The sequence below is a fragment of the Myotis brandtii genome, unplaced genomic scaffold (genome assembly GCF_000412655.1).
Source record: "Myotis brandtii unplaced genomic scaffold, ASM41265v1 scaffold270, whole genome shotgun sequence".
NCBI classification, from domain to species: Eukaryota; Metazoa; Chordata; class Mammalia; order Chiroptera; family Vespertilionidae; genus Myotis; species Myotis brandtii.
In genome coordinates this window covers 883,317-907,224 of record NW_005360273.1, presented here as the reverse complement: position 1 = coordinate 907,224, position 23,908 = coordinate 883,317, and the positions used below count along the sequence as shown (strand labels likewise).

Here is a 23,908-nt window from a genome sequence, read left to right as displayed (position 1 = left end):
ACACATCCTACTGGGGATGTGCCCGCAACTAAGGTACATGACCTTGACCGGAATCGAACCTGGACCTTTTGGTCCGCAGGCCGATGCTCTATCCACTGAGCCAAACCGGTTACGGCCAGATGCATTTCTTACATATGACAGAGTTGACTGAAAGAGTAAAGAGAAAAATAAATTGATAGGATAAATATCTTCATATCACTCTATCATTATTTTGTCATTAATATTTGTTGAACAGAACCATATTGTATGGAGATTTAAAAGGTATTATTATTTATCATACAGAGACATCTATAGGTTTTTGGTACCATCTTATACATAAAATCGTCAATAACAACACTTGTCAATTTCTCCAGTTATGTGGGCAGGAAATTCTCTGGGTAGTAATTATGTAGGATGAGGCAGAGTAAGTACCATTCATGCTGTCGACATCTCCTGAAGCTACTAGTTGTCCTTGAACTTGGATGGTAGAAAATGCACCTTCCCCTGCATTCTAATTAATTTTTTGTAACTAAATCACCTCAGCTCTGATTCTAGTTAATGGGGGAGAATTCTGAGAACAGGTAATAACTAATAAATTGGGTTAGAATACATTTTTAATTTTTTAACAGTAATCAAATTTAAAATTTTATAATTTAGTGTGTGAAATCATATTTGCCAATTTGAGTTTACATAGTGATAAAATGATTTCCTCTCTTCTCAATATTTTGCTCACCAAAATGGGCATATGATTTATACGTCTGGGGTGGAAGTAGGAATGATACTGCATTAAAATTACCATACAAAACTGTTATAATATGAAATTAATCTCTCTCATTAAACTTCTCAAAGTCTTAAGTACTTTGCATTTCCTGTACCAACATTCCCATTATTATATTTAAGTATAGACTATAAAATCTAAGTAATCTTTTCTGTCATTAGTCCTATTGGCATCATTTCTCTTGACACACTCATTTGCTTTGAATTTTGTCTGGGCTGAGGACTCCCACATTTTTATCTCCATCTCAGACTTCTCTGGCATGGTGAACTGAGTGGTCTCAATGAATGCCTGTTCTGGTCACCTGTGGTGATTCCTATCATAGTGACCAGTACCTCCACCCCTCCACTCGCTTCTGCCAGAACCTGGTATTTCTTCCTACTTCCATCTCCCCTGCTCCTTAAACTTACATCCTCTTAAGTCTATTTCCTAATCCCATGTTAAATTATTTACTCCTTTCTATTTCCACTGTAAAGGTATCATTTATAAGCTGTGTTAATGCCATATAATAGCCTCTGAACTCTCCCCGTCATCCACTCTTTGCCACGGAAATCTACTCTTTATGCAACAGCCAGCATGGCTGATCGTACCCCTCCCCTACTGAAACCCTCTAACAGCTGGAGATGAAACCCTTCATTTCAATGAAGATGAGGAACCAGACACCTTAGCATGATGTGAAGGGAGAAGATTCAAAGGTCAGGAAAGTGTACAGGAACTCTTCAATATGTTTGATAATTCCAAGAATAAAAACTAACAGAGCCAACACTATACTCAGATCCAGTTTTAGTGTAGGAACCCTGTAAAAGAGACAGGGGTGATATATTTTAAGCAGGACTATGGTGTGATATGTAGAATTTGAACACTCGTTATAAGATTGACAGTGGTTATGTCATTCATTAAAATGTATAGCAGTAGTAAATTGTATGAGCCTCACTACTCACTCACATTCTAAACTTCTTCTGTACATGGGTTTAATACTCCTCAAAATGAGCAAAATGAGTTTTGTACTACCAAGAATTGTCCTGCTATCAAATCTTTCATGAATGTATTCCTATACTTGAATTTAACATTTGGTTCCATAGATGTGATATGAAAAAAGATTATTCTGTGATATGTTTAACAGTTAGATCTTGTTGAAATACTGTAGAAATCATTGATTATCTGATCTCCTTCCCCCCACTCTTTTTGCAAAGTTATAGATTTTCATGATAATATGTATTTGTTCAAGTCCCACCCACCATAATAGGTGCCAACTCCGCCAATGAAGTCTCAGTTGTACTCAGTCACGACACCAGCCTTGAATGCCAGGTCAAGGGCACTCCCTTCCCAGTGATTGACTGGTTCAAAGATGGCAAGTGAGTATCTTTTCTGTATTTGTTACAAGGGTATTTATAGGAAATCGATGTGTAAATGCATATGGATTTTCTCTTAATTATTTTACCTCGTGGACTATTATTGAATGAGCATGACAGAAGACAATATTGCTCAAAAAAATGGTCTCAAAGCCTTACAATACCTTTCGTTCTTATGAATTACAAAGCTCTTTATAATTGCTGGGGATTTTATTTTAGAAACATATGAAACTCAAGTTTATTATACACGAAATAGTCTGTCCACAGGATAAGAATTTTTAAAAAATAAAAAATGTAACATCCAAATGCAGAAGTGATTTTGCTTTGATATGGGAATTGTTTGAATTACTTAAAAAGAAAATGTGTTGCCCTGGCCAGTGTGCCTCAATGGCTAGAGTGCCAATCTGAGCACCCAGGGGTCACAGGTTCAATTCCTGGTCAAGGGGACATACCTGGGTTGCAGGTTCGATCCCTGTCGCTGGTCAGGGTATGCAGGAGGCAACCAATTGATGTATCTCTCTCACATTGTGCTCTCTCTCTCTCTCTCTCTCTCTCTCTCTCTCTCTCTCTCTCTCTTTCTCCTTTTCTCGTTACCTCCCTCCCTCTGTCTCTCCCTTCCACTCTATCTAAAAAGCAATGGAAATATACTTGGATGAGGATTAACAAAGAAAAGAGAAGGAAAAAGAAAAGGAAAATGTGTTTACTACAACAAGATAGGAATACTTAATCTAGTTCTCTATACAGGCAAAAAGGTACAACCACAGAAGAGCAGTCAGATGTTTCTTAGACTTCAAGTTCAAAGTCTGCTGAGGTTTGCCCACACTGATATAACTGCATGATTTGTATTGTTTGTGAGAGTTCATTTCTCATGGCATGGTCACAATTCATGTGTTAGAGTAGTTCCTCAGAGCAAGTCTATAAGACTAAGCAGCCAAGAGTAAAACTTTGCAGTGTAAATAAAGGACTGTATGCAAACTTTTTAAAGATCAGTAAGCCAAACAACAGCATAGAAAAATGTATGGAGGGTATGAACAGGCAATTAAAAATATATTAAGTAAGCAATAAATGTATTAGAAGATGCTCACCCTCAATAATTTGGAAAATGTACACAAAAAAATCATACGACTTTATTGTTCACAAGTCAGGCAAAAATAAAAAAGTAAAATTTGAAAAATATCATGTATTTGCTAGAGAATGGGAAATTTGGATATAGTATTCTGCTGGGTAGAATGTGAACTGGTACTATGAAAGGTACTACTTGTTTATTAACATAGCAATGCTTATAATTATGTATCGTGTGGTTAAGACACTGGTACTATTAAGATTTGAATGCTCTAGCCTGATGGGTGTGGCTCGGTGGTGGAGCGTCGAACTATGAACCAGGAGGTCACAGTTCAATTCCTGGTCAGGGCACATGCCCAGGTTTTGGGCTCCATCCCCATTGGGGGGCATGCAGGAGGCAGCCGATCAATGATTCTCATCATTGGTGTTTCTATCTCTCGCTCTCCCTTCCTCTCTCTGAAATCAATAAAAATATATTTTTTAAAAAGAAAAGATTTGAATGCTCCTATGCTCCTATGCTGTCATGGAGCAATTACACCTTCAGCATCTAGAGCAGGAAGCAGTCATGGTGTCCAAAGGACGGCCTTTGCATGTGGAGTTTCTCCTTCGATGATAATATCTCGATGATATTCCCTGCATATAAGCATAACCAATGGACATAAGACACTGGTGGGTAGGGGAGGCCAGGGGATTGTCAAGGGTGGGGGGGAAAAAGGAGAAATATGTAATACTCTTTGTAATAATTTAAGCAATAAAAAAAAAATAAAGGAAATACTTATTTATCATTCAAAAAAAAAGAACACAATGCTATTTATGTACAAAAACGTTATTGTTGAGTGAAAAGTAGAACAAGAACACAATGCTATTTATGTACAAAAACATTAGATTACCTTGGAAATACATTTATGGGTGAAAATATTTAGGAAAACGTGGGAGAATACAAACCAAACTGATAATGGTGGGAGGTCTAGAGAGAAGACTCACATTAGGGGTAATAAACCAAGAAGCCCTTTCCTTATTATAATGCTTACATTTTTTACTTCTTTAAATTATGATGTTACTTGCATAATTAACAATTAGTAAAAGTTTTAAAGTTACTTAAATTTGAATGACTGTATCAAGTATTCACTTCCTTAAACAGTTAAAATGCATTAAACTAAGGTACTTTGTTCTCTTAGCTTTTAAGAACTTTATAAAAATGTCATGCAAGAAGTAGTAAAGGATGCTAGCAAAGAAATGAAATGTGTTTCCATTTAATCTTATAGTCTGACTAGTGGCTTATTAATAGGGCAGTGCTTCTAATTAGGTATCATGTGGTTAAGTCACTGCAACTTTTTAAAAACTAGCTGTGAGTATTCCTAAAAATAAGATCAACGGATTTTAAAGAGATGACTCTTGGGATATCATAGACTTTAATAACCATAATGTTTGAGTATTAAGTAAAGCTGTTGCCAGTTGTATAAAGTGAGCATTTAATAGTCAGTAAATGGCTCGGTAGCAGAAAAAGACTTCCTAGACAACTATATATGAGCTGCTTTTGTCATAAATATCTTTCAGTATTTATGATTAAAAAACCATTCATATTTACTGTAATATCTGCTTTTTAGAAAAGTTGGCCTGGTCATTGCCTTCAGTAAGTAATAACCATTTTTTCTATTGTGAATACTTTTCCAGATAGTGATATAGTGATAAGGTTCAAAAATAATATTGTTTGGCCTGAAGCTCCTATACTCTTGGTTTTTCTTTTCTAAATGCTGGTAGAAATATTGGCTGTGCAAACCCAAAATGAAAAGATAAAAAAATTTAAAAAAGCAAAACAACCAGAAGAAGAAAAAGAGGAAGGGATGAATGACTGAAGCAGATAATGATGCTGCCAGTTTGCTATTAATATTATTCAACACTTTAAGTTCAAAAGGAAGAAACTCTTCATCTTAAAGTGATAATTATCTCACTTGCATTAGTGGAGTAGTTTAATAATTCCATTTTTCTCAGTAGGAGTACCAAGCGCATCATTTTTTTCTAGATTTATACTAAAAAATTCAACTTTGATTTTTAACCTCCTATGACAATGATTTTTGTTGTGATTAAGAAGAGAGGAAATATAGGAAAATAAAAATAGACTCATGGAATAAAATTTTTTTTCTAGGCCTTTATTTTTAGGAGATCCTAATATTGAACTTCTAGACAGAGGACAAGTTTTACATTTAAAGAACGCGCGAAGAAGTGACAAGGGGCGCTACCAGTGCACTGTGTCCAATGCAGCCGGCAAGCAAGCCAAGGATATAAAACTGACAGTCCATAGTAAGCGTGACTTTCCTATGCTTTTTATTGGTATCAGTTCTCAGTATGAATTGAAAAGCAGGGTTCACTCTAATATTAACTGTTCTTTTTTTCAGACTGAATAATTTGGAATGCTACTTTAGAATATGTCTTTATGTGTTTTAGGCTAGAAAGTTGCATCCAATTTTAATGCATTTTATCAATAAGGATGGACTTTTTTCAAGCGGTTTAGTGGTTTTTATATGATCTCACTTAAGAGATCACGGATTTCCTAATTGGTTGGTATATACATAGACCAATTGTTTACATCCTTAAAGGGACATATTAAAAAGGCACAGTGCATTTTAATGTGCAGTGTGTTTATAACCTTTATCTTTAACAGCCTTCCACAAACGGAAGGACGGGTCTCAGAAAAAGTATACATAAATTAAATTGAAACTGGAAGTGGCATTTATTTGGCAAATTTAAGCAATAGATGGATGTTATACTGTTCTACTGTCAACTGGAAATGTTCTTTGAGTTATTTTTCTCAATTTCACAAATACAGTCTTTTTAAGTATAAATGCTATTCCTTTGTAAAACATTTATGGAGGATAGGCAGATGTTTGAACCCGTGTTTTTGGATTCATTGATGTATCATCTAATTAGGCTACCCAGCTGATTTAGAAAGTCTTCATCATTTGCATTTGCATCAAGGCCTGACAAACATTGCTGAAACTGAAATTTGAGCTCAGAAAATATATCCACTGCAAATTTGCAGCAGAATCGAGTGCATGGGAAATGTATTAAGCAGCTGACCATACTTGTGATTCAAACAACAGAATGACTAACACAGTATAAATTTTGCACTTAAATGCTGTTTTTGTCTGCTAATTTTGGGTTGAATTCATTTAAAAAATTATGAAGCTTATAGCCAAACTAATTTCCAAAATCTTCCAGTATTCAGTAATCATATTTGAAGACAATTCTTCACATTCAGAAAAAAATTTAGTCTAAGTTTTAAGTTCAAAAAATTATAATGTAACTTTACCACCATTAAGAAATTAAACTACTATATTGTAGGAAAAGTGATTTTATACACCTTCTACTTCTGAAAAAAAAAATGAAACTGCTGATGTTTAAATTCAGAAGAGCCAATAAAATATACCTTGAACACGAATATGTTCAATAACATACTAATATTTTGCACAAAGTGTTTGTTAATAAATAATATAAGCAATAAAGATAGACTTTTGATGCCTTGTATTTTAATAAGCTTTGTAAATTTGTCTTAGTCTTTTTCAGCCTCACCCATATTTTTACCACCATCAGTGTGTTTTTAATTTTTGTTTTGTTTTGTTTTCTTTTACCATCACTTTTAACACATCTTAGCAGATTTCCCGTCAGATTATAATGGATTTATGTTTTTTCAACTTCTTTGAAAACATTTTTGTTTGTAATTTTTGTACAGAATATTCATCACTTTCTTCAGAGTTAGCATTGAGTCCTCAAATAAACAAAAAAACACACCCCTAAGTGATGTCATTAACACCTGTCAATTTGTCAAATCCAAGTATAGTAGGTCTCGCCATAAATTATGTGTGAGAAAAGTTTGTGTATGTGAATGTCTGTCACTGTGAACTAGTTCTAGGAATGGTTATCAGAAAACATGGAGGTACTCTGCTCAGCAGCCAGGTCTTGTTTTCTAATATCGTCTCCACCAAAAGGAAGCAAGGCTCCTTGGAGAAATGGTTAATTCCAGGACAGGGGCAGGAATATGCACGCAGCCTGGAGCAGGCAGTGGGACCAGAAAGTTCAAAAGTACTAAAGTAATAAAATAACATGGGTTTGTCAAATTTCATGATGAGACATGCCTTGCAGTGGGTAAGGATTGGCAATGTGGGGAGTGAGGACCTGAGGTGGGCAGGTGGATCAGGAACCATTTACTGCTCGCCACAGTGGGAAGGAAATGAGAAATCAGTGTTCCCAAGAGCAAGTTGAGAAGAAATCAGCTACTAGATGTCACATGAGAGTAGGCAAGACATAGAGGAAGACAGTCTAGTAAGGAAGTCGGTGGTTAAGAAGCAAGAAGACATTGGGGATCAAGGATCCACAAAGATTGATAAGTAAAAGGACAAGTAAGCCATGTCAAGACTGACATCACTAATTAGAATGTCAGTTGGTTAGAGCTCAGCCTTTACTTCCTGCCATTCTCTACAAGTTTAGGAATTATAGGGGATGGGTGCTAATAAAACTCAGTGTTCACTTAGCACTGTACTCTCCCCCAGCTTGGGCAGGATTCAAGATGGCAGACAGCCTTCATTGGGAAAGGGGACTTGGGTGGCTTTATTCCTCCTCTTCTTGCTCACTTCTGTGTTTGCTGTCTCTTCTATTCTCTTCGATATTGCTGTGGGAAAGGGGGAACGAGGGAAGAGAATAGGCTCATTTTGACCTAAGCTGGATGGTTTCATGCCCTTTATCTGGCAGCCTATGAAAAGGTAGACCTGGAAGATGATTTCATTGGTGACTTCTGTGGGCTCCTGGAGAGTTCTGTTCTTCTGATGACCCAACAAGATAGATATTCTAAGTCAGGGGTCCTGAAACTTTTTAAACAGGGGGCCAGTTCACTGTTCCTCAGACCGTTGGAGGGCCGGACTATAGTTTAAAAAAAAACTATGAACAAATTCCTATGCACACTGCACATATCTTATTTTGAAGTAAAAAAACAAAACGGGAACAAATACAATATTTGTATTTGCATGTGGCCCGCGGGCCGTAGTTTGAGGACCCCTGACTTAGACCTTTAGTATTTCTTGGGGGCAGGGCATGCAGTTGTACCACACCTGACGATTTTGCTCCAATGGCCCGATATGAAACCTATTTCTATCTACTTTAAGTGGTGTTTCATTTTGTTTTGCTTTGGTAAATGTAACGTTCTTAGACTGTACTGTCTATTGGACTTAAATGAACCCCTGAAACGAAAGCTGTGACGTTCTGCTTTATCCGAAACCCAGAAGGAGGGTGATAAAAATGGACAAAACAGGCAAGTCATTATCAGCAGATAAATCACAGGCTTCCTCGTTGTCTTTAATGTGTATTTGCTTTGAGTGCATCATTTAAACACCTGTCACATTTAAGATTTTATGCAGATGCTAAAGCCTAGAAAACTTGTTTCTGCTCCGAAATCCTTTGTAGTTCCACCCAGTATTAAAGGAGGGAATGTCACCACGGAAATATCAGCATTGATCAACAGCGTAATTAAGCTGGAGTGTGAAACACGCGGACTTCCGATGCCAGCTGTCACGTGGTATAAGGACGGCCAGCCGATCATATCCAGTTCGCAAGCACTTTATATTGATAAAGGACAGTTTCTTCATATCCCTCGAGCACAGGTCTCTGATTCAGCAACGTACACGTGTCATGTCAGCAATGTTGCTGGAACTGCTGAAAAATCGTTCCACGTGGACGTTTATGGTAAGGAACATATATGAGCTTTAATCATCTGTCTTTCCACCTCTGCCTTCTAATATGCCAACTTCCAGTTCATTCACTAATAAGGTCCTGGTGGATTTGATCATTTTCAATATGCATGGGTAGGAGTTAGAAGAGTTTGTCCCATGATTTGGAAAAAATGTTTTTAAAAGTTACCGTTAGCAGGAACTGGTCCATTCATTTGGCCAACCATTTGGCCGTGGCACTTGGGGCTTCCAGACCATTTGACTTTTATGCAGAAGGTAAAGGCATTATTAGGACTAAAAGCATTCTCTTCTATTTGCCCTTCAGAAGCCAGACATGGTAATATCCCACAAATATTTAGAATAGCTGTAGATCGGCTGAACCAAGAAATTCTTTCCTCAACAGCTAAGCCGGGGATGAATGGTAGGAGTCCTATTTCATTGGGACTCAAAGAATTGCTTGAAATATTACTTTTTTCTCACAGTTCCTCCCATGATTGAAGGTGACTTGGCTGTACCTCTCAATAAGCAAGTGGTTGTTACCCATTCACTGACACTGGAGTGCAAAGCTGCCGGCAACCCTCCGCCAGTTCTCACCTGGTTAAAAGACGGTGTCCCCGTGAAAGCCAGTGACAATATCCGAATAGAAGCTGGTGGGAAGACGCTAGAAATCACGAGTGCCCTGGAAGTCGATCGGGGGCAGTATGTGTGTGTGGCGACCAGTGTGGCAGGAGAAAAGGAGATCTACGACGACGTTGATGTCTTAGGTACATAAGGATGTCACTATCTGGATTCTCAGATTCATAGCCATACCTGACTAGTTTATTAAAGTTTCTTTTTGTTGCCCTGCCGGTGTGGCTCAGAGGTTGAGCATCGACCTATGAACCAGGAGGTCACAGTTCAATTCCCAGTCAGGACACATGCTCTCTCTGGTTGTGGGCTCGATTCCTAGTAGGGGGCGTGCTAGAGGCAGCTGATCAATGGTTCTCTCTCATCATTGATGTTTCTATCTTTTTCTCCTTCTCCCTTCCTCTCTGAAATCAATAGAAATGTATTAAAGTTGGTTTTGGTGTGGGGTTTTTTTTGGGTGGGGGGGGGCGTGTCATGCATTAAATAAAATAATCGAGAATAAAATAATCTGCAGTAATAAAATAATTTAATTTTCTGTTCAACTCTGGACTGCACATTACTGAGTGCTGGATTTGTCACTAGATCCCAATATCCAAAAGCCTCATAAAGCTTCCACTGGTTTTGATAGAATCCATTGCGTTTGTAAGTGCATAGGTGCATTTTACATCTGGGACCACATCTGCCTGCAGGAAGGGAGAGCATGGTCTTCCGGGCCGAGCACTGTGATGGACAGCAGGAAGCTTAGTCTCTGGGTCTCGGAAGTCATCTTGCAACCCTGAGTCTTACTTCTTTTAAATTGAAGGCTTTTGAATAGAGGCCCGGTTTTTTGAGGTTCCCTCCTTTTATTCTTATGAAAATAAGCAACATAAAATATGAGTCAACTTTATATTCAGATGGTATCAGTAACACCATAGTGCTAGATGAATTGCGAAAAATCCGCAATATGTCAAAAGTACATTCACTGGCCCAGGCAATTGTTATTGTAAAATGTATTTAACATTTCAAATCCCCTTTGTGTACCAGTTACTGCAATACTTACCAACTTAGTGTTGCTTAAGGTGATGCTGTATTTTTTTCTTGTATACATTTCACTGCATGTTACATCTCTGCTGTTTTCTAGTGCCGCCCGCTGTAGAAGGAGGAGATGAAACATCTTACTTCATAGTGATGGTTAATAACTTATTGGAGCTAGACTGTCAAGTGACAGGCTCTCCCCCACCAACTATCATGTAAGGGTTTTGGTATGTCTATTAAATACCTCCCACTTTTTTATTTGAGTGTTTCAGAGCTATCTTGAAAGAGGTCCTGTGTAGCTAAAAAGTGGTTGTATAAAATTACATTCTTTATATTCCTCTTTTAATAGACACACACTATATACAAGGCGACTTTTAATTGATACTCACAGGGTCTTTAAATCTGCTCAATTAGAGGCATTCCTTTTATGCTCTTAGAAATTACATCTCCAGTTTATAGAAACAGACTATTAAGCAGTCTGTTAACTCTTCCTGGGACCCTGAAATGTTTAATGAACAACTAAGTAGAAAGAAATGTACCAGACATATTAGGGAAATAGTTAATGTGCATATATGTTTACTTATTCTATTTTCTCATTCCTTCATTCACAAAGCATTTCTTGAATATTTATCTTTCATTTCCAAAGTGCTATAGGAAATGCAATTAAGGAACAGTCAACTAAGGGAATAAAATATGTTCACCTATGATTATAAAACTATATGGAAAGTGATAATTCATAAGAAGTGAAAAAATATAATGCTATATCATTTCAGGGTTTTAGTTTACAGATGTTTTAGGATTGTGTTCATTTCACTAGTTAATATTATTTAAACATTTCAAGTGAATAATATTTATGGGGCATTTACCTCGTTTTGTAACCTAACATTAATAGATGAATGAAGAACTCAAGACATGGTTATTGGGTTCCAACAATTTGCCAACCTCTGTGTTAGCCTGGGTTTCTTTTTTCCTTTCCCCATGTACAATTTACTTTATAAAGTAAGAAAATAGGAAATTAGGCAAATGAATAATTGAAAATTTATATATGTATGTGTATAAAATATATAAATAAATATAGTTTCTTTAAGATATATATACACATATATATATACAGACACACACACACACACATACACACACATATATATATGAATGTATATGTATATATGAAGATATATATATTCCAGGGACTTAATCATTTAAATATATATCCATACTTCTTTTTGCCTTGTTTCTATAGGTGGCTGAAGGATGGCCAGCTAATTGATGAAAGGGATGGATTCAAGATTTTACTGAATGGACGCAAACTGGTCATTGCCCAGGCCCAAGTGTCAGATACAGGCCTTTATCGGTGCGTGGCAACCAACACTGCTGGAGACGACAGGAAGGAATTTGAAGTGACTGTTCATGGTAGGCTGAAGAAGGGACAAGAGCATTTCATTTAAAATTAATCTTGCATTGTTTCATTAGCTAATTCACATTGTAGCTCTGGATAAATCTTGAGGTGTGGAGAATAATGTAAAGAATGTGAATTTGCGCCCTGGCCAGTGTGGCTCAGTTGGTTGGGTGTTGTCCCTGCACTGAAAGGTTGCTGATTAGATTCCTGGTCAGGGCACATGCCCAGGTTGCAGGCTCGATCCCCAGTAGGGAGTGTGCAGGAGGCAGCCCATCAATGTTTTGCTCTCATGTTGATGTTTTCTCTCCTTCTCCCTTCCTCTCTCTCTAAAAATCAATAAAATAAAATAAAAAGTGAATTTGACCTGGCTGGGGTTCTCAGGTGGTTGGAGAGCCATCCTGTATACCTCCAACAGGTTGCAGATTCGATCCCAGGTTGGGGCTCATACGGGAGGCAACTAATCGATGTTTCTCTGTCACATTGATTGTCTGTGTCTCTCTCCCTCCCCCCCTTCCTCTTTCTCTAAAATTAATGAAAACATATCTCTGGGTGAGGATTAAAAAAAAGGGAATTTGAATTAAATATTGGTAGATTTTTAAGTCACTTTATTAACACACTTACCCAAGAGATACCATGTGAATGCATAGAGAGAGAACTGAAATGTTAGGATATTCTGCATAGAATGCCAGGTCTGTGGAATGATCCTAAGTAAGATAAAAGAGGGAGGCAGAAAATTCCACATCAGAGGGTTATGTCAGCCTTGAAGGGTTTCGCCAAAACAGGAGGGAGTGTGAATAGAGTCATTTCCAGAAATGGAGGCCGAGGGTGTTATGCAGGATCCGGGGCATCTAAGTGCATTCACAAAACTGGCACGTGAGTGTGAAAACCATTACTGCAGCGACAGAAGCAACTTTCTGGCAGGTTATTATGTGTCTCACTTGCCAGCAGAGCCTGGGAAGGAGGGACTGGAACGAGAGGCCGGGGAGCCATTTGGAAGTCATCGCAGAGGTTTCTATGAATGTCAAGTTCATTTTCCCCTCTCCATCCAGACGCTTTTTTCCTGCCTTTTCAGTCCCGTGATGGAATATAGCGATCCTGTTTCACAGTCTCAGTTCCAATTCCTGAGTGAGGGAAGCTGGCAGGGCCAGCTTAAAGCAAGTGGCCATCCTGGGTTCGGTCAGCCTTGCTGGGGGCAGGGTCACCCACTATAAATATGGGTGCTGGTTTAATGAAGGAGCTGTCAAGAAGGGGAGGGTCATAATAAAGAGGGAAAACGCACCCAAAGGTGTAAGCTAAGCATACATGTGGATTGCTGTTGCTGCAAATATATTGTACTCATTCTTTTGAGAAGTAGGGTTTTATAATTAAGAAATAAGTACTCACTAAAGTATAAATTAAGTGCATGGGGTAAAATTATTTCATGTTTTGTTTACATTTTTACAGTTTCTGGTTTCATTTTGCATACAGATTTTTAAGTGTCTGACCCCACTGATTATGGTTTTTTGTTTCCTTCTTTCCTCCCTCCATCCCTCCCTTCTTCTCTCTTTATCCCTCTCTCCCTTCTATTCTACTTTCTTCCTCTCTTGAATCTAGTTCCTCCAACAATCAAATCCTCAGGCCTTTCTGAGAGAGCTGTAGTGAAATACAAGCCTATCACCTTACAGTGCATAGCCAATGGCATTCCCAATCCATCCCTTACATGGTTAAAAGATGGCCAGCCTGTGAGCACTGCCCAAGGAAACTTCAAAGTAAGTAGAAATATTAGTGAGCCCCAAATGAGAAAGCTACACAGATCTCCCATGAGTAGCACATGCTTCTTTCCAATTGTAGATTTTCCTGTCGTACGGATTTTGCCGAAAATTTATTGAAACAATATGTGTTTTCCTTAGCATTTTTAAGAGCATTTCACTTAATATTTTCATATGAAGAATGGAATTAATTAAAAACTAATAATTTGAACAGTCATATCCGTTTTTAATTTATTAGTTGGTACTTTTATTATTTTGATTGATGACTATCTTAACTATTGAAAAATTGGTGTTTTATGAATGAATATTGTTCATCAATACCGCGTAGCCCCAATATGTTCACCATAAACTAAGATTAAGGTAAAGACACATCTATATAGACCTAACTGAAAAATATATTTTAACCAGTGTTATAAGCTTCAAGAGGGCAGAGATTATATAGCTGGTATATAACTGTATCTCAGTACATGTTTGTTAAGTATATAGGTAGATGATAGATAGATACATAGATTCCAAATCTAGATAATTTAAATGATGCATTTAAAATCCAGATTAATACGTATCGCTACTAGGTTCAAGTTATTTGATTGATGTGTGTATGAACTTGGCTTGTAATAAGTTTTCAATAGGGAGGAATGTGCTGAGTTCTTTTCTCAGTACAATAGGTGGATATCTGATCATTTATTATTCCTATTCCCAATCCAACGGAAGGAATCTTATACTTTGGCTAGTGAAAGATTTAGTATGTAGCCTTCAAACATAGTGCAAGTAAACAACTGTTTACTGGAAATAGACATTTATCACATAATCATACAAAAGTATAATTGCACAAGTGTAAAGAGTAATTTTAAGAGAAAATATAGCAAAGTATGACAACAGATAATGAAAAAAGCCTTTAAGCATGCGAGTGATTTATGGAGAAAGCCTGTGAGCAGAGATCTGAAGAATATGTAGGAGTTAAATGGGTGAATTAGTGGAAGAGAACTAGAAGGTTAATTCAGAGAAGGTGTATATAGGCAAGCAATTTAAAGTAAAGGAGAGGATGACAGCTCTTAAAGACCTGAAAGCAGCCAGTGGAGTAGGAACAGAGAGCAAGAATGAATGGTATTAGGGGAGACCAGAGAGAGTAGGTAGGAGGTATTTAAGGAATATTAATGATTTTATTTTTACTGCAAAGCAATGGGAGATCTTTGAAAGGTTTTAAGAGAGGAGAGACACGATCAGGGTTGCATTTTAAGTAGTTACCCAGGCTCCTTTTGGAGAATGAATTGAAGGATCAAGAGTAGATATGTGGAAATCAATTAGGATTTATTTGTGTGGGAGAGAGAGAAGATAGAAATTTGGACTCACATACTGGCCATAGAAATGAGGATAGGTGGTTAGATTTGAGAGTTATTTATTGTTTATATTATTAGGGCTCAGTGAAAGATTGCTTATGAAAAGTGAGGGAGAGGGAAGTATCAAGGGAAACTGAGGAATCTAACCTACACAAATGCATAGATTATCATGACACTCAGTGACATAGGAGACTCTGGGGGGTGGGGGGACGGGGGTGGAGAGGGACCTGTGATTTGAGTTTTAGATTTTGGGGGTTGAGTTGACTTTGAAACAAACTAGTGAAAATGTCAAGTAGACCATTGAATATGTGTTCCTGGAGCTCGAAGGAGAGCTCTGGCTGGAGATGCCGACACTTAGATGATATTTGAAACCATGGTCACAGTTGATTTGATCCAAGGGAAGAATAAAGGGTAAGAAATATGAGAAAGAACTGACTGAGTTCAGAGTCCTAAGAAATCATGGCATTTAAAGGCTATGTACAAAAGTCCAGAAGGGAATATAAACATATGAATGTGCTGCTTAACATATTTAGCACGTATGGCTGGAGAATAGTGGGAGTTTACATGGGAGTGTATGGAGAGAAGATCATTTGGGGTCAGAATGTGGTAAGCCTAGAGGGCTATGTTGAGCTGGGATTTCATTCTGGGCAAAGTAGTGAGCCATGAACAAGCTTTGAGGGAGGACTGGTAAAAGGATCAAATTTACATTGTGGACAAATTATTCTGGCAACGGCATGCAAGATAGATTAAGAGTTTGGGAGGTTGGAGACACTGGAATATAAATTAAGCTATTATAATCCCACAGTGGCTGTGAGAATGGAAAATAAGGGATCTGAGAAACATCGAGTGGTATGGTTAATAGGAGAGGCATAGCGGGCTCCAAAACCTAGGCGACTTGGAGAAGAGTGGGTGCCATTCAACAAGGTTGGAAGCATGCAATGGGAAGCAGGTTTAGAGATACAGGAAATAATTATAAGCTTTGTTCGGGACATGTTAAATTTTGTGTGCTAACCTGTCCAGCAGATAGTTGGAACCACAAATGCTGAGCTCAGGAGAGAAGTTGAGGCCAGCACTGTAAATTTAGGAGTCGGCACAGGATTCTTCACTGAAGCCAAGGGTTTGGCTGAAAACTGTCAGAAAATTAAGTTTCCTCTTTCTGGGACAGATTCTGTAAAGTCATCTAAGGAAGTCAGAGAATGAGAACTAAGGGGAAATACTGTGTGTTCAAAACTCAGAAAGTAGAGTGATTCAAGGAAAAGGTCAGTCAACAATGCCAAATGCTATAGATGATGAGAAGAGAGGATGTGCTCACTGCATAGGCTGCTGGGTATTTGTCATTGGAAGTTACTGGTAGCCTCTGAGTAGAGTTTCAAAAAATAACCACTGAATCACCAGTTCCAACATGATGAAGGACAGTTGCAATAAGTTTAGGAGGGACGTAAGGAAAGACAGGAAAATATTTATCTGCATTTTCGTTAATTACACTTTATAATTTTTTACTTTTTTTCTGGCACCCACGACCATTTAATAGTAATAAAAAAAGATTGTTGTTTTAAAACTTTTTATGAAGTGTGATATCAATGTGACTGTGTTTTCTCAAATAGCTTAAATTTTAATCACATAACTCATAATGCTAAAGTTTTTTATTCAGTGGAGTTTTATGACTCTACCAGCAGGCTAGCCTTAGATTATTTTGCATTTTCCAACCAATAAGAAAAGCTCTTTAATAAAACGAGTCTATTTTCTTGTGCAGGATGAAGTGATCTGGCTCTAATCTTCTAAGAGAAAATGAAGATAATGGCATAAAAATATAATTAGATATCATAAAGTTAAATGAGTTTGTCTATCTCCACAAAGGTTTTCAAGTCCAAGATTAAGTACCAAATGCTGTTATGCTTTCTGCTCCCAATTAGATACAGTCTTCTGGTCGAGTTCTACAAATTGCCAAAACCCTGATGGAAGACGCTGGCAGATACACATGTGTGGCCACCAATGCGGCGGGGGAAGCCCAGCAGCACATTCAACTGCACGTGCACGGTAATGTCATCCCTACGTCCTGACAAAAGTATATTTCTTTGCCTTTTTATTTTAAAACACCGTGGGCTCATTTTTATTGAATTACACTGTTAAAAAGAATAAGTGTTTATTTTAGTCTGTATAAAAAAACTTAGGTTTTTGTTTTATTTACTTTATTGTAATTATAATTGCTCGTCTTAAGATCTTTAGTTTTCAGGTTGACAAATGGGATATGCCAGAGCTTATAAATAAATACACTAGAACACCCCCTCCCCCGTGCATGAATTTCGTGCACTGGGCCACTAGTAAATAAATAAATAAATACACTACCCTGTATTGGAAAGTATTCGAATTCTGTTGACAACTTTTCGCAGAAAACTTTTGTTGAAAAGGCAGAAGTTGCAAGGTTGTCCCATAGTATTGTCTGTGATCTTCTTGCCTGTAAGAGGGATTTTGTGAGTCGAAGCTAACCTTGACGCAGGATCTTCTCTCATGGTGACCATGGACCACCTCATGAATATTACAGCTTCACAGTAAACTTGAAAGACTGACCTTGAATGTAAGACTTCAGTCCCTGGAGAGTCATCAGAAAGGGCCAAGAAATACAGACTTGGACTTCCCTGAGTCAGCCAAGGATATTTGTAGAGAGTTATTCAAGATCTCCACCTAAGCAGCATTCATTTTCTCTAATTCTAATTGCTGTTAAATCATTAATTAATTAATTAATTCATATATTCACTCCACATTTACTAAACCATTTAACCTAAAAGAATGCCTTAGCACCTACCTTAATTCCAGGTACATAGTAGGCGGTCAGTAAATATTTAACAAATGGAAGAATAAATAAGTTAATAAAAAAATTTAGAACATTGAATTCTTCTAATCTATTTCTTTACATGTTTTCTTTAAATTGGCCGGTTAAAAGATTCAAATTATCAGTTCCCTAAATGTTCCCAATAAACCAATTTATTCTCTCCCCAGTTCCCTAAATATGAACACCTAAGTTATGGATGTCATACACACAAACCATGTTCCTTAAAAGGATGATTGTAACCATCTTGGAATTAGCTTACCATGCTTAAGGCTTTGGTGACAGGCTAACCCTACTCTCCCTTAAATGGCCTTGAGTTTACCTTGTTCCTCCTAAAGCCTAGTATCTGTCCCCAGGGTTCTTTGGCAGCTGTCTCCAGCACCTACTCAGATCTGCACTTCCATCTAAGAGTATGCTGGGGTGGGCTTGCTCTGCTTTCCCCATTTTCCTACCCAGCGGCTCTTTTTTTCCTCCTGGTATAAACTGTTTGTCTTCTCTTTTCCAACATTTCAGTCCTTATCTGGTCTCCATTGGTTAAGAGGAAACAGGGAAGTGGGATAGCTTGTTATGTTGCAATCATCTCGTGCACTGGGGTCCAGCTGACCGTTTAAGTTCTGTGCTAACTGTGATCTAGGTTACCTTGAGCAAACAAATTTATTTTCTCGGAATATCTGACTTGTGGAGTGCTTTTGAGGATTAGAGGCGTTCGATATAAAATATCTCCCACCTCTACTCTCTCAGGCTATCAAAAAGAAGGATGTTTTTGTTCTCTAGAATGACTTAAAGTACTTAAATGATGATTCTGTCATGAAGAACAGAGTATATGTCTCCAGAACCAGGGAGAACTAAACTTTATTGTTTGGGAAACCCAAACTGTAATGTTCATAAAAATTGTACATGCTGCATGTTAAAAATACAACTTCCTGGGCCCAGTCCCAGATCTTCTGAAACAGCATCTCTGATACAAGTGGTCTGTGTGCCATTACTTAGAGAAACATTGGCCCAAACTCTAAAGACTCACCTAGAGTCTTGCCAGTGTAGTCAAGAGTGACTGAAAACCAGAGTGCAGGAAAGAAACCAAGCATCCCATCCAATCCAGAGCAACAACAGAAGAGGAAAAGCAGAATCAATACACAAGTCTATAAACCGAGGGTCTGATTGTGGTAACACCGTGTATGTTAGCAGGAGATGCAGTTGGGGTACACACAGTTACATGGAAAATAATCAGAGAGTAAGGGACCAAGCTCGAAGACATCTGGGTCAATGTGAGAAGAAAGAAACAGAAGGTGAGTCAGGATTTATTTTAAGGATTTATTAAAACAATCTCCTTTATATGAATAAAAGCAAGATACTATACTAGCTGAAAATGTTTCATCTCATACCATCTTGACTTGTCTGGATAACAGTTCATCAGCCTGAATTAATAATAAAGTGAACTTTAAATGTAATACTTATTATGACCAACCTGGAGGAATAGTTGGCTATGTGAATGTGACAGGAATCTGGAGAGAAAGCTGGAATATCATCTTGACACTCATGACTGCAATGGTGCCTTGAATACAAATGACTCCAAATTTTATCTGTCTTCTTTGTTACTTGTGTTATTAACTTCAGCAAGAATTGGAGATGTTAAAAAAAAGTGTAGGAATTTCTAAGGGATTAGTGGATGACAGATTTCCAAAAGATCTCAGAGGTTAAAATGACAAGTTAATCTGATGTGGGAAACCACATAAGAATAGGGTGGAGAAGAGGGGGGAGATGTTACCAGACCTGAGGCCCTGAACCTAACTGTCCCCTATACCTGGGCTCCTGAGCATTAAAGAGAAAAAACCAACATGATATAGAAAAATGTTAGTTACATGCAAACAAGTGGTTAGAATAAGATGGAACTTGGAGACATTGTAGAAAATAGGTCTACCTTTCATCTACCTTTCATCTAGCGCCAATATTCCACCTTTGTGTGGAAATTACCTAAAAATCCGTACAGCTACAGCGGTCTGGTAGACACCACACATTGAAATACTAGATGTATTAATGGCTTTCTTCAATTACTGTAGAGATAATAACTCAGTTTCATAATAAAGTTAATCAATCTTAGAAATCAGTAATAGAAGCTTATAATATGAAAAACAAGAGAGGAATTGATTCTGTTATACTCTTGCTCTCTGAATGCTTCCAAAGTAATACAGTGGGGCCTTGACTTACGAATTTAATTTGTTCTGTGACGGAGCTCGTAGCTCATATTACTCGTATGTCAAATCAAAAAGTGAATGAATGAGACACGTGATGCTGGGCTGATGTTGTGGCATTCACTGTGAAGTTCGTTGCACCAACTAGCGGTGGGGTATCTGAAGCTGGCTCGTAACCTGAATTTTAGCTCGCAACTCAAAGCAAAAAATTGGCCGAGAGACGGCTCGTATCTCGAAAAACTCGTTAGTCGGGACACTCGTAAGTTAAGGCCCCACTGTATATCTAATTCTGTTACTGTATATTAAAAGGGACACTGAAAAATCTATAAGAAAGCAGATATTCTTTAATTTAGTTTATTCATTAATTTATTCAATCAATTCTATAGTTGCCTTTTAAGTTAAGATTTGTTTTTATCCCAATCTTTATTGTTGGGGTAATACATTCAGCAAATGAGCATCTATGACAATTGTCATCCAAAAGTGTTCAGTCCTAACAAACTCAGCCTCCCAGCTGTTAATATTTTTCTTTCTTATAATAAAGACTAGTGGCCCAGTGCACGAATCCGTACACATTGAAAAGAAATTAATTAGAAGAAATATTTTAATATTGCCATTTGCCCTTTCTCTATAATAGAAGTGTCAACCAAATTCATGATGGACAGATGGAAACACACGCGTGCGATTGGCACCAAGGAGAGCTTTCTATGTATCACACATGTGCGAGTCAACTTAGGCTTTTATATATATAGATCATAGATGATTCCATTATTCTCAAGCATGGGAAAAAAGCCTTTCTAAAAGGTGAAGTAAGGGTCCATGGTCTCCTGGACTGAAGACCAAGTCATGATCACGAGAAGAGGAGCGTTCTTATGATTCCCTGGTTTTTCCAGGGGAGTTCTATGCATCACAAGAGGCAGAGACTCTCAGTAGGTGGTCCTCTTGATTATGAAGGTTTCATAATTCTGGAAGTCCTAATTCTCTAGACCAAGATAAGAAATCATATCTAAACCTCAGGTATTTGCCAAGTGAGACAGATGTTTCCACACACAAACAATAATATGGCTCAAGCATTTATTTCGTCTGCACTTAATTGTTTCCTGGGGAAAAATCAGCCATGATGAAGCACTCAGAAGTATGATGTGGTGGATAAAAGCCTGGGCTTTGAATTGGGTTCATATATTTCCAAGTGATAGCTATAGAACACTGAGTTTAGATGTTAACTGTTTGAAAGTTCAGTTTCCTCACCTGTAAAATGGGGAGGAAAATGATAATGCCATAATCAGGGAGGTTATTGTGAGGATTAAATGAAAGACTATGTGTGAAAAGCTTAGGCTGGTGTTTGGTTCCTAGTCATCATCTGTAAAAAGTACCTTTAACCCCGTTTGAGCCAAACATATATTTGGCGCCTGGCCCTTCTCCTGCAGCATTTTAACAAATATATCTAAAGTCCTTTACTGTTGGCCAGAAACCATCTGGGGTCTGTATGAGTTGTCTGCTGAAAACATTAATGGAGCTCCCCTTGATTTAATTTTATTATTTTAAAGTATTTGCTTGGCTAACATCTCCTAACACCCACTTAAAAAAGGTTTCTCTATCATTTCTGTGTTTTACTTACTAGCTCACTTGTGGCCTAAAGGAGACTTGGGAATATTGTAGGAGGAACATTTTTTTTTCTTTCTTCGTGGGTAACTTCAGTTCAGGATTCTACTATACTATTTTCTTGGTATAGATGAATTTATTACTCTGTCATAATCCTGGTGGTTAGGGAGGATTAACTCACCCATATTACTTTTACATCAGTTATGTATTAATCCAAATTTAACCAAGATTTGAAAAAGTCAATTCATGCCTTTGAGTGGTTGAAGTAATAGGCAGAATCTAGCCTATGATGTGTCCAGAAGAAGGTACTGTGGTTTTGGCATGATGTGGCTTTGGAGAAAGGAAAATAGTGGGGAAAAACCAACAAGTTGCATGGAATTCAACCTCCTGCTTGGAGTATGCAGACATTTTCTCATCTTTAGCATAACATATTGTTACCTTACTAATACGTCTGTCTAGAAAAGTGTTCACTTAAATTCAAATTGCAAGACTATCTCTTTAAATGCTAGAAGGGAATAATTGAAATTACATTTGTTGAGAAGACTATTTTTTTCCATTGAATGGGCTTGGCCCTCTTTTTGGAAATTATTTGACTTTAGATATTTGTTTATTTCTGTGATCTCAAATCTATTTTATTGCTTAAATGTCTTTACTTATGTCTGTACCACACTGTCTCTTTTGTTCATTTCCCTCCAGCTTTATTGAGGCATAATTGACAAATAAAATTGTACATATTTAAAGTGTGATGATTTTATATATGTACTAGAGGCCCGATGCACTAAATTCGTGCATGGGTAGGGTCTCCAGGCCTGGCCCGTGATCAGGGCTGATCTGTGGGGCGACCAGCAAAGCAATCAGGCCCCCTGCCCCCAACTGGCACCCACCTTGGCTGGCCTGGGGCCTGCGGGCTGGGGGCAGCTCCTGTGTTGAGCATCTGCCCCCAGTGGTCAGTGCACATCATAGCGACTGATCATTCCACCGGTCATGCCATCGTTTTGTTGATTTGCATGTTAGGCTTTTATTATATAGGATACTTTGTAGAATGATGATTACAGTCAGATTAATTAACACATCCTTCACCTTATGTAGTTATGTGTGTGTTGATAACACTTAAGATCTACTCTCTCCCAGTATTATTACCATGCTATACTTTAGAACCCTAGAGTTTATTCATCTTATAAATGAAGGCTTGTACCTTTTGACCAGCATATCCCCATTTCCCCCATCCCCCAGCTCCTGGTAACCACCATTCTACTCTCTGTTTCCATGAGTTTAACTTTTCCACATATAAGTGACATCATATAGTATTTGTCTTTCTCTGTCTGGCTTATTTCACTTAACATCACGTCCTATAGGTTCATCCATGTTGTTTCAAGTGGCGGGGTTTCCTTCTTTCTCATAGCTGAATAATATTCTTCTGTGTGTGTGGGTGACATCTTTTATCCATTCACCTGTTGATGGACAGTTAGGGTATATCTATATCTTGGCTTTTGTGAATAATGCTGAAATGAACACGGGTGCAGATATCTCTTTGGGAGACTGGTTTTATTTTATTTATCATTAAGCACTGGTCTTTTATTCCTAACCTGAGATACTGATTTTATTTCCTTCTTATATATACCCAGAAGTGTGATTGCTGGAACATATGGTAGTAATTTTAATTTTTTGAGGAACCTCCGTACTGTTTTTCATAGTTGCTGTATCAATTTACATCACAGCAGCAGTGCACAGGGGTTCTTTTCTCTCCACGTCCTCGCCAGTTTATATGAGTGAGTTACGTGTCTGGGCTTCTTGCAGAACCACCCAGCCTGGAGGACGCAGGGAAGATGCTGAATGAGAGCGTGGTGGTGAACAACCCTATACAGCTGGAGTGTAAGGCTGCAGGGAATCCCTTGCCTGGTATGTTTACTTGTGGACTCTATGACTTATTAACTTTTTAAGATTTCTGGGAATAGTTAAATCTGTTTATGAGCATAATATAGTAATTACTAATAAAGAAAGGTTATAGATACATTTCAGGGTAGTATTTTCAAATTTTCATTACTTTAAATGAATAATTAATTGTCTTATTGTCCTTTCTGTGTCCACAAAACACATGTTGATATTTCATATACATTTATTTTGAAAAATATATTTTTATCTAGTCCATATTGGTTATCTTTTTAAAAAATATATATTTTTATTGATTTCAGAGAGGAAGGGAGAGGGAGAGAGAGATAGAAACATCAATGATGAGAGAGAATCATTGATTGGCTGCCTCCTGCATACCCCACAATATCAAGCCCA

The 23,908-nt window shown here is 37.7% G+C and overlaps 1 protein-coding gene across 1 annotated transcript in view; it reads left to right on the top strand.

The window, feature by feature from the left end:
* Positions 1–23,908, top strand: part of LOC102263923 (hemicentin-1) — a gene marked incomplete at its 5' end in the record, with an annotated part of 222,783 nt that overhangs the window by 68,059 nt on the left and 130,816 nt on the right. The window contains 9 exons of the mRNA XM_014541442.1: positions 1,983–2,109; positions 5,315–5,469; positions 8,623–8,901; positions 9,368–9,649; positions 10,633–10,741; positions 11,767–11,936; positions 13,516–13,670; positions 16,921–17,044; positions 23,420–23,521. Coding sequence (XP_014396928.1) covers positions 1,983–2,109; positions 5,315–5,469; positions 8,623–8,901; positions 9,368–9,649; positions 10,633–10,741; positions 11,767–11,936; positions 13,516–13,670; positions 16,921–17,044; positions 23,420–23,521 — 1,503 coding nt within the window. The remainder of the gene's footprint in view (positions 1–1,982; positions 2,110–5,314; positions 5,470–8,622; positions 8,902–9,367; positions 9,650–10,632; positions 10,742–11,766; positions 11,937–13,515; positions 13,671–16,920; positions 17,045–23,419; positions 23,522–23,908) is intronic.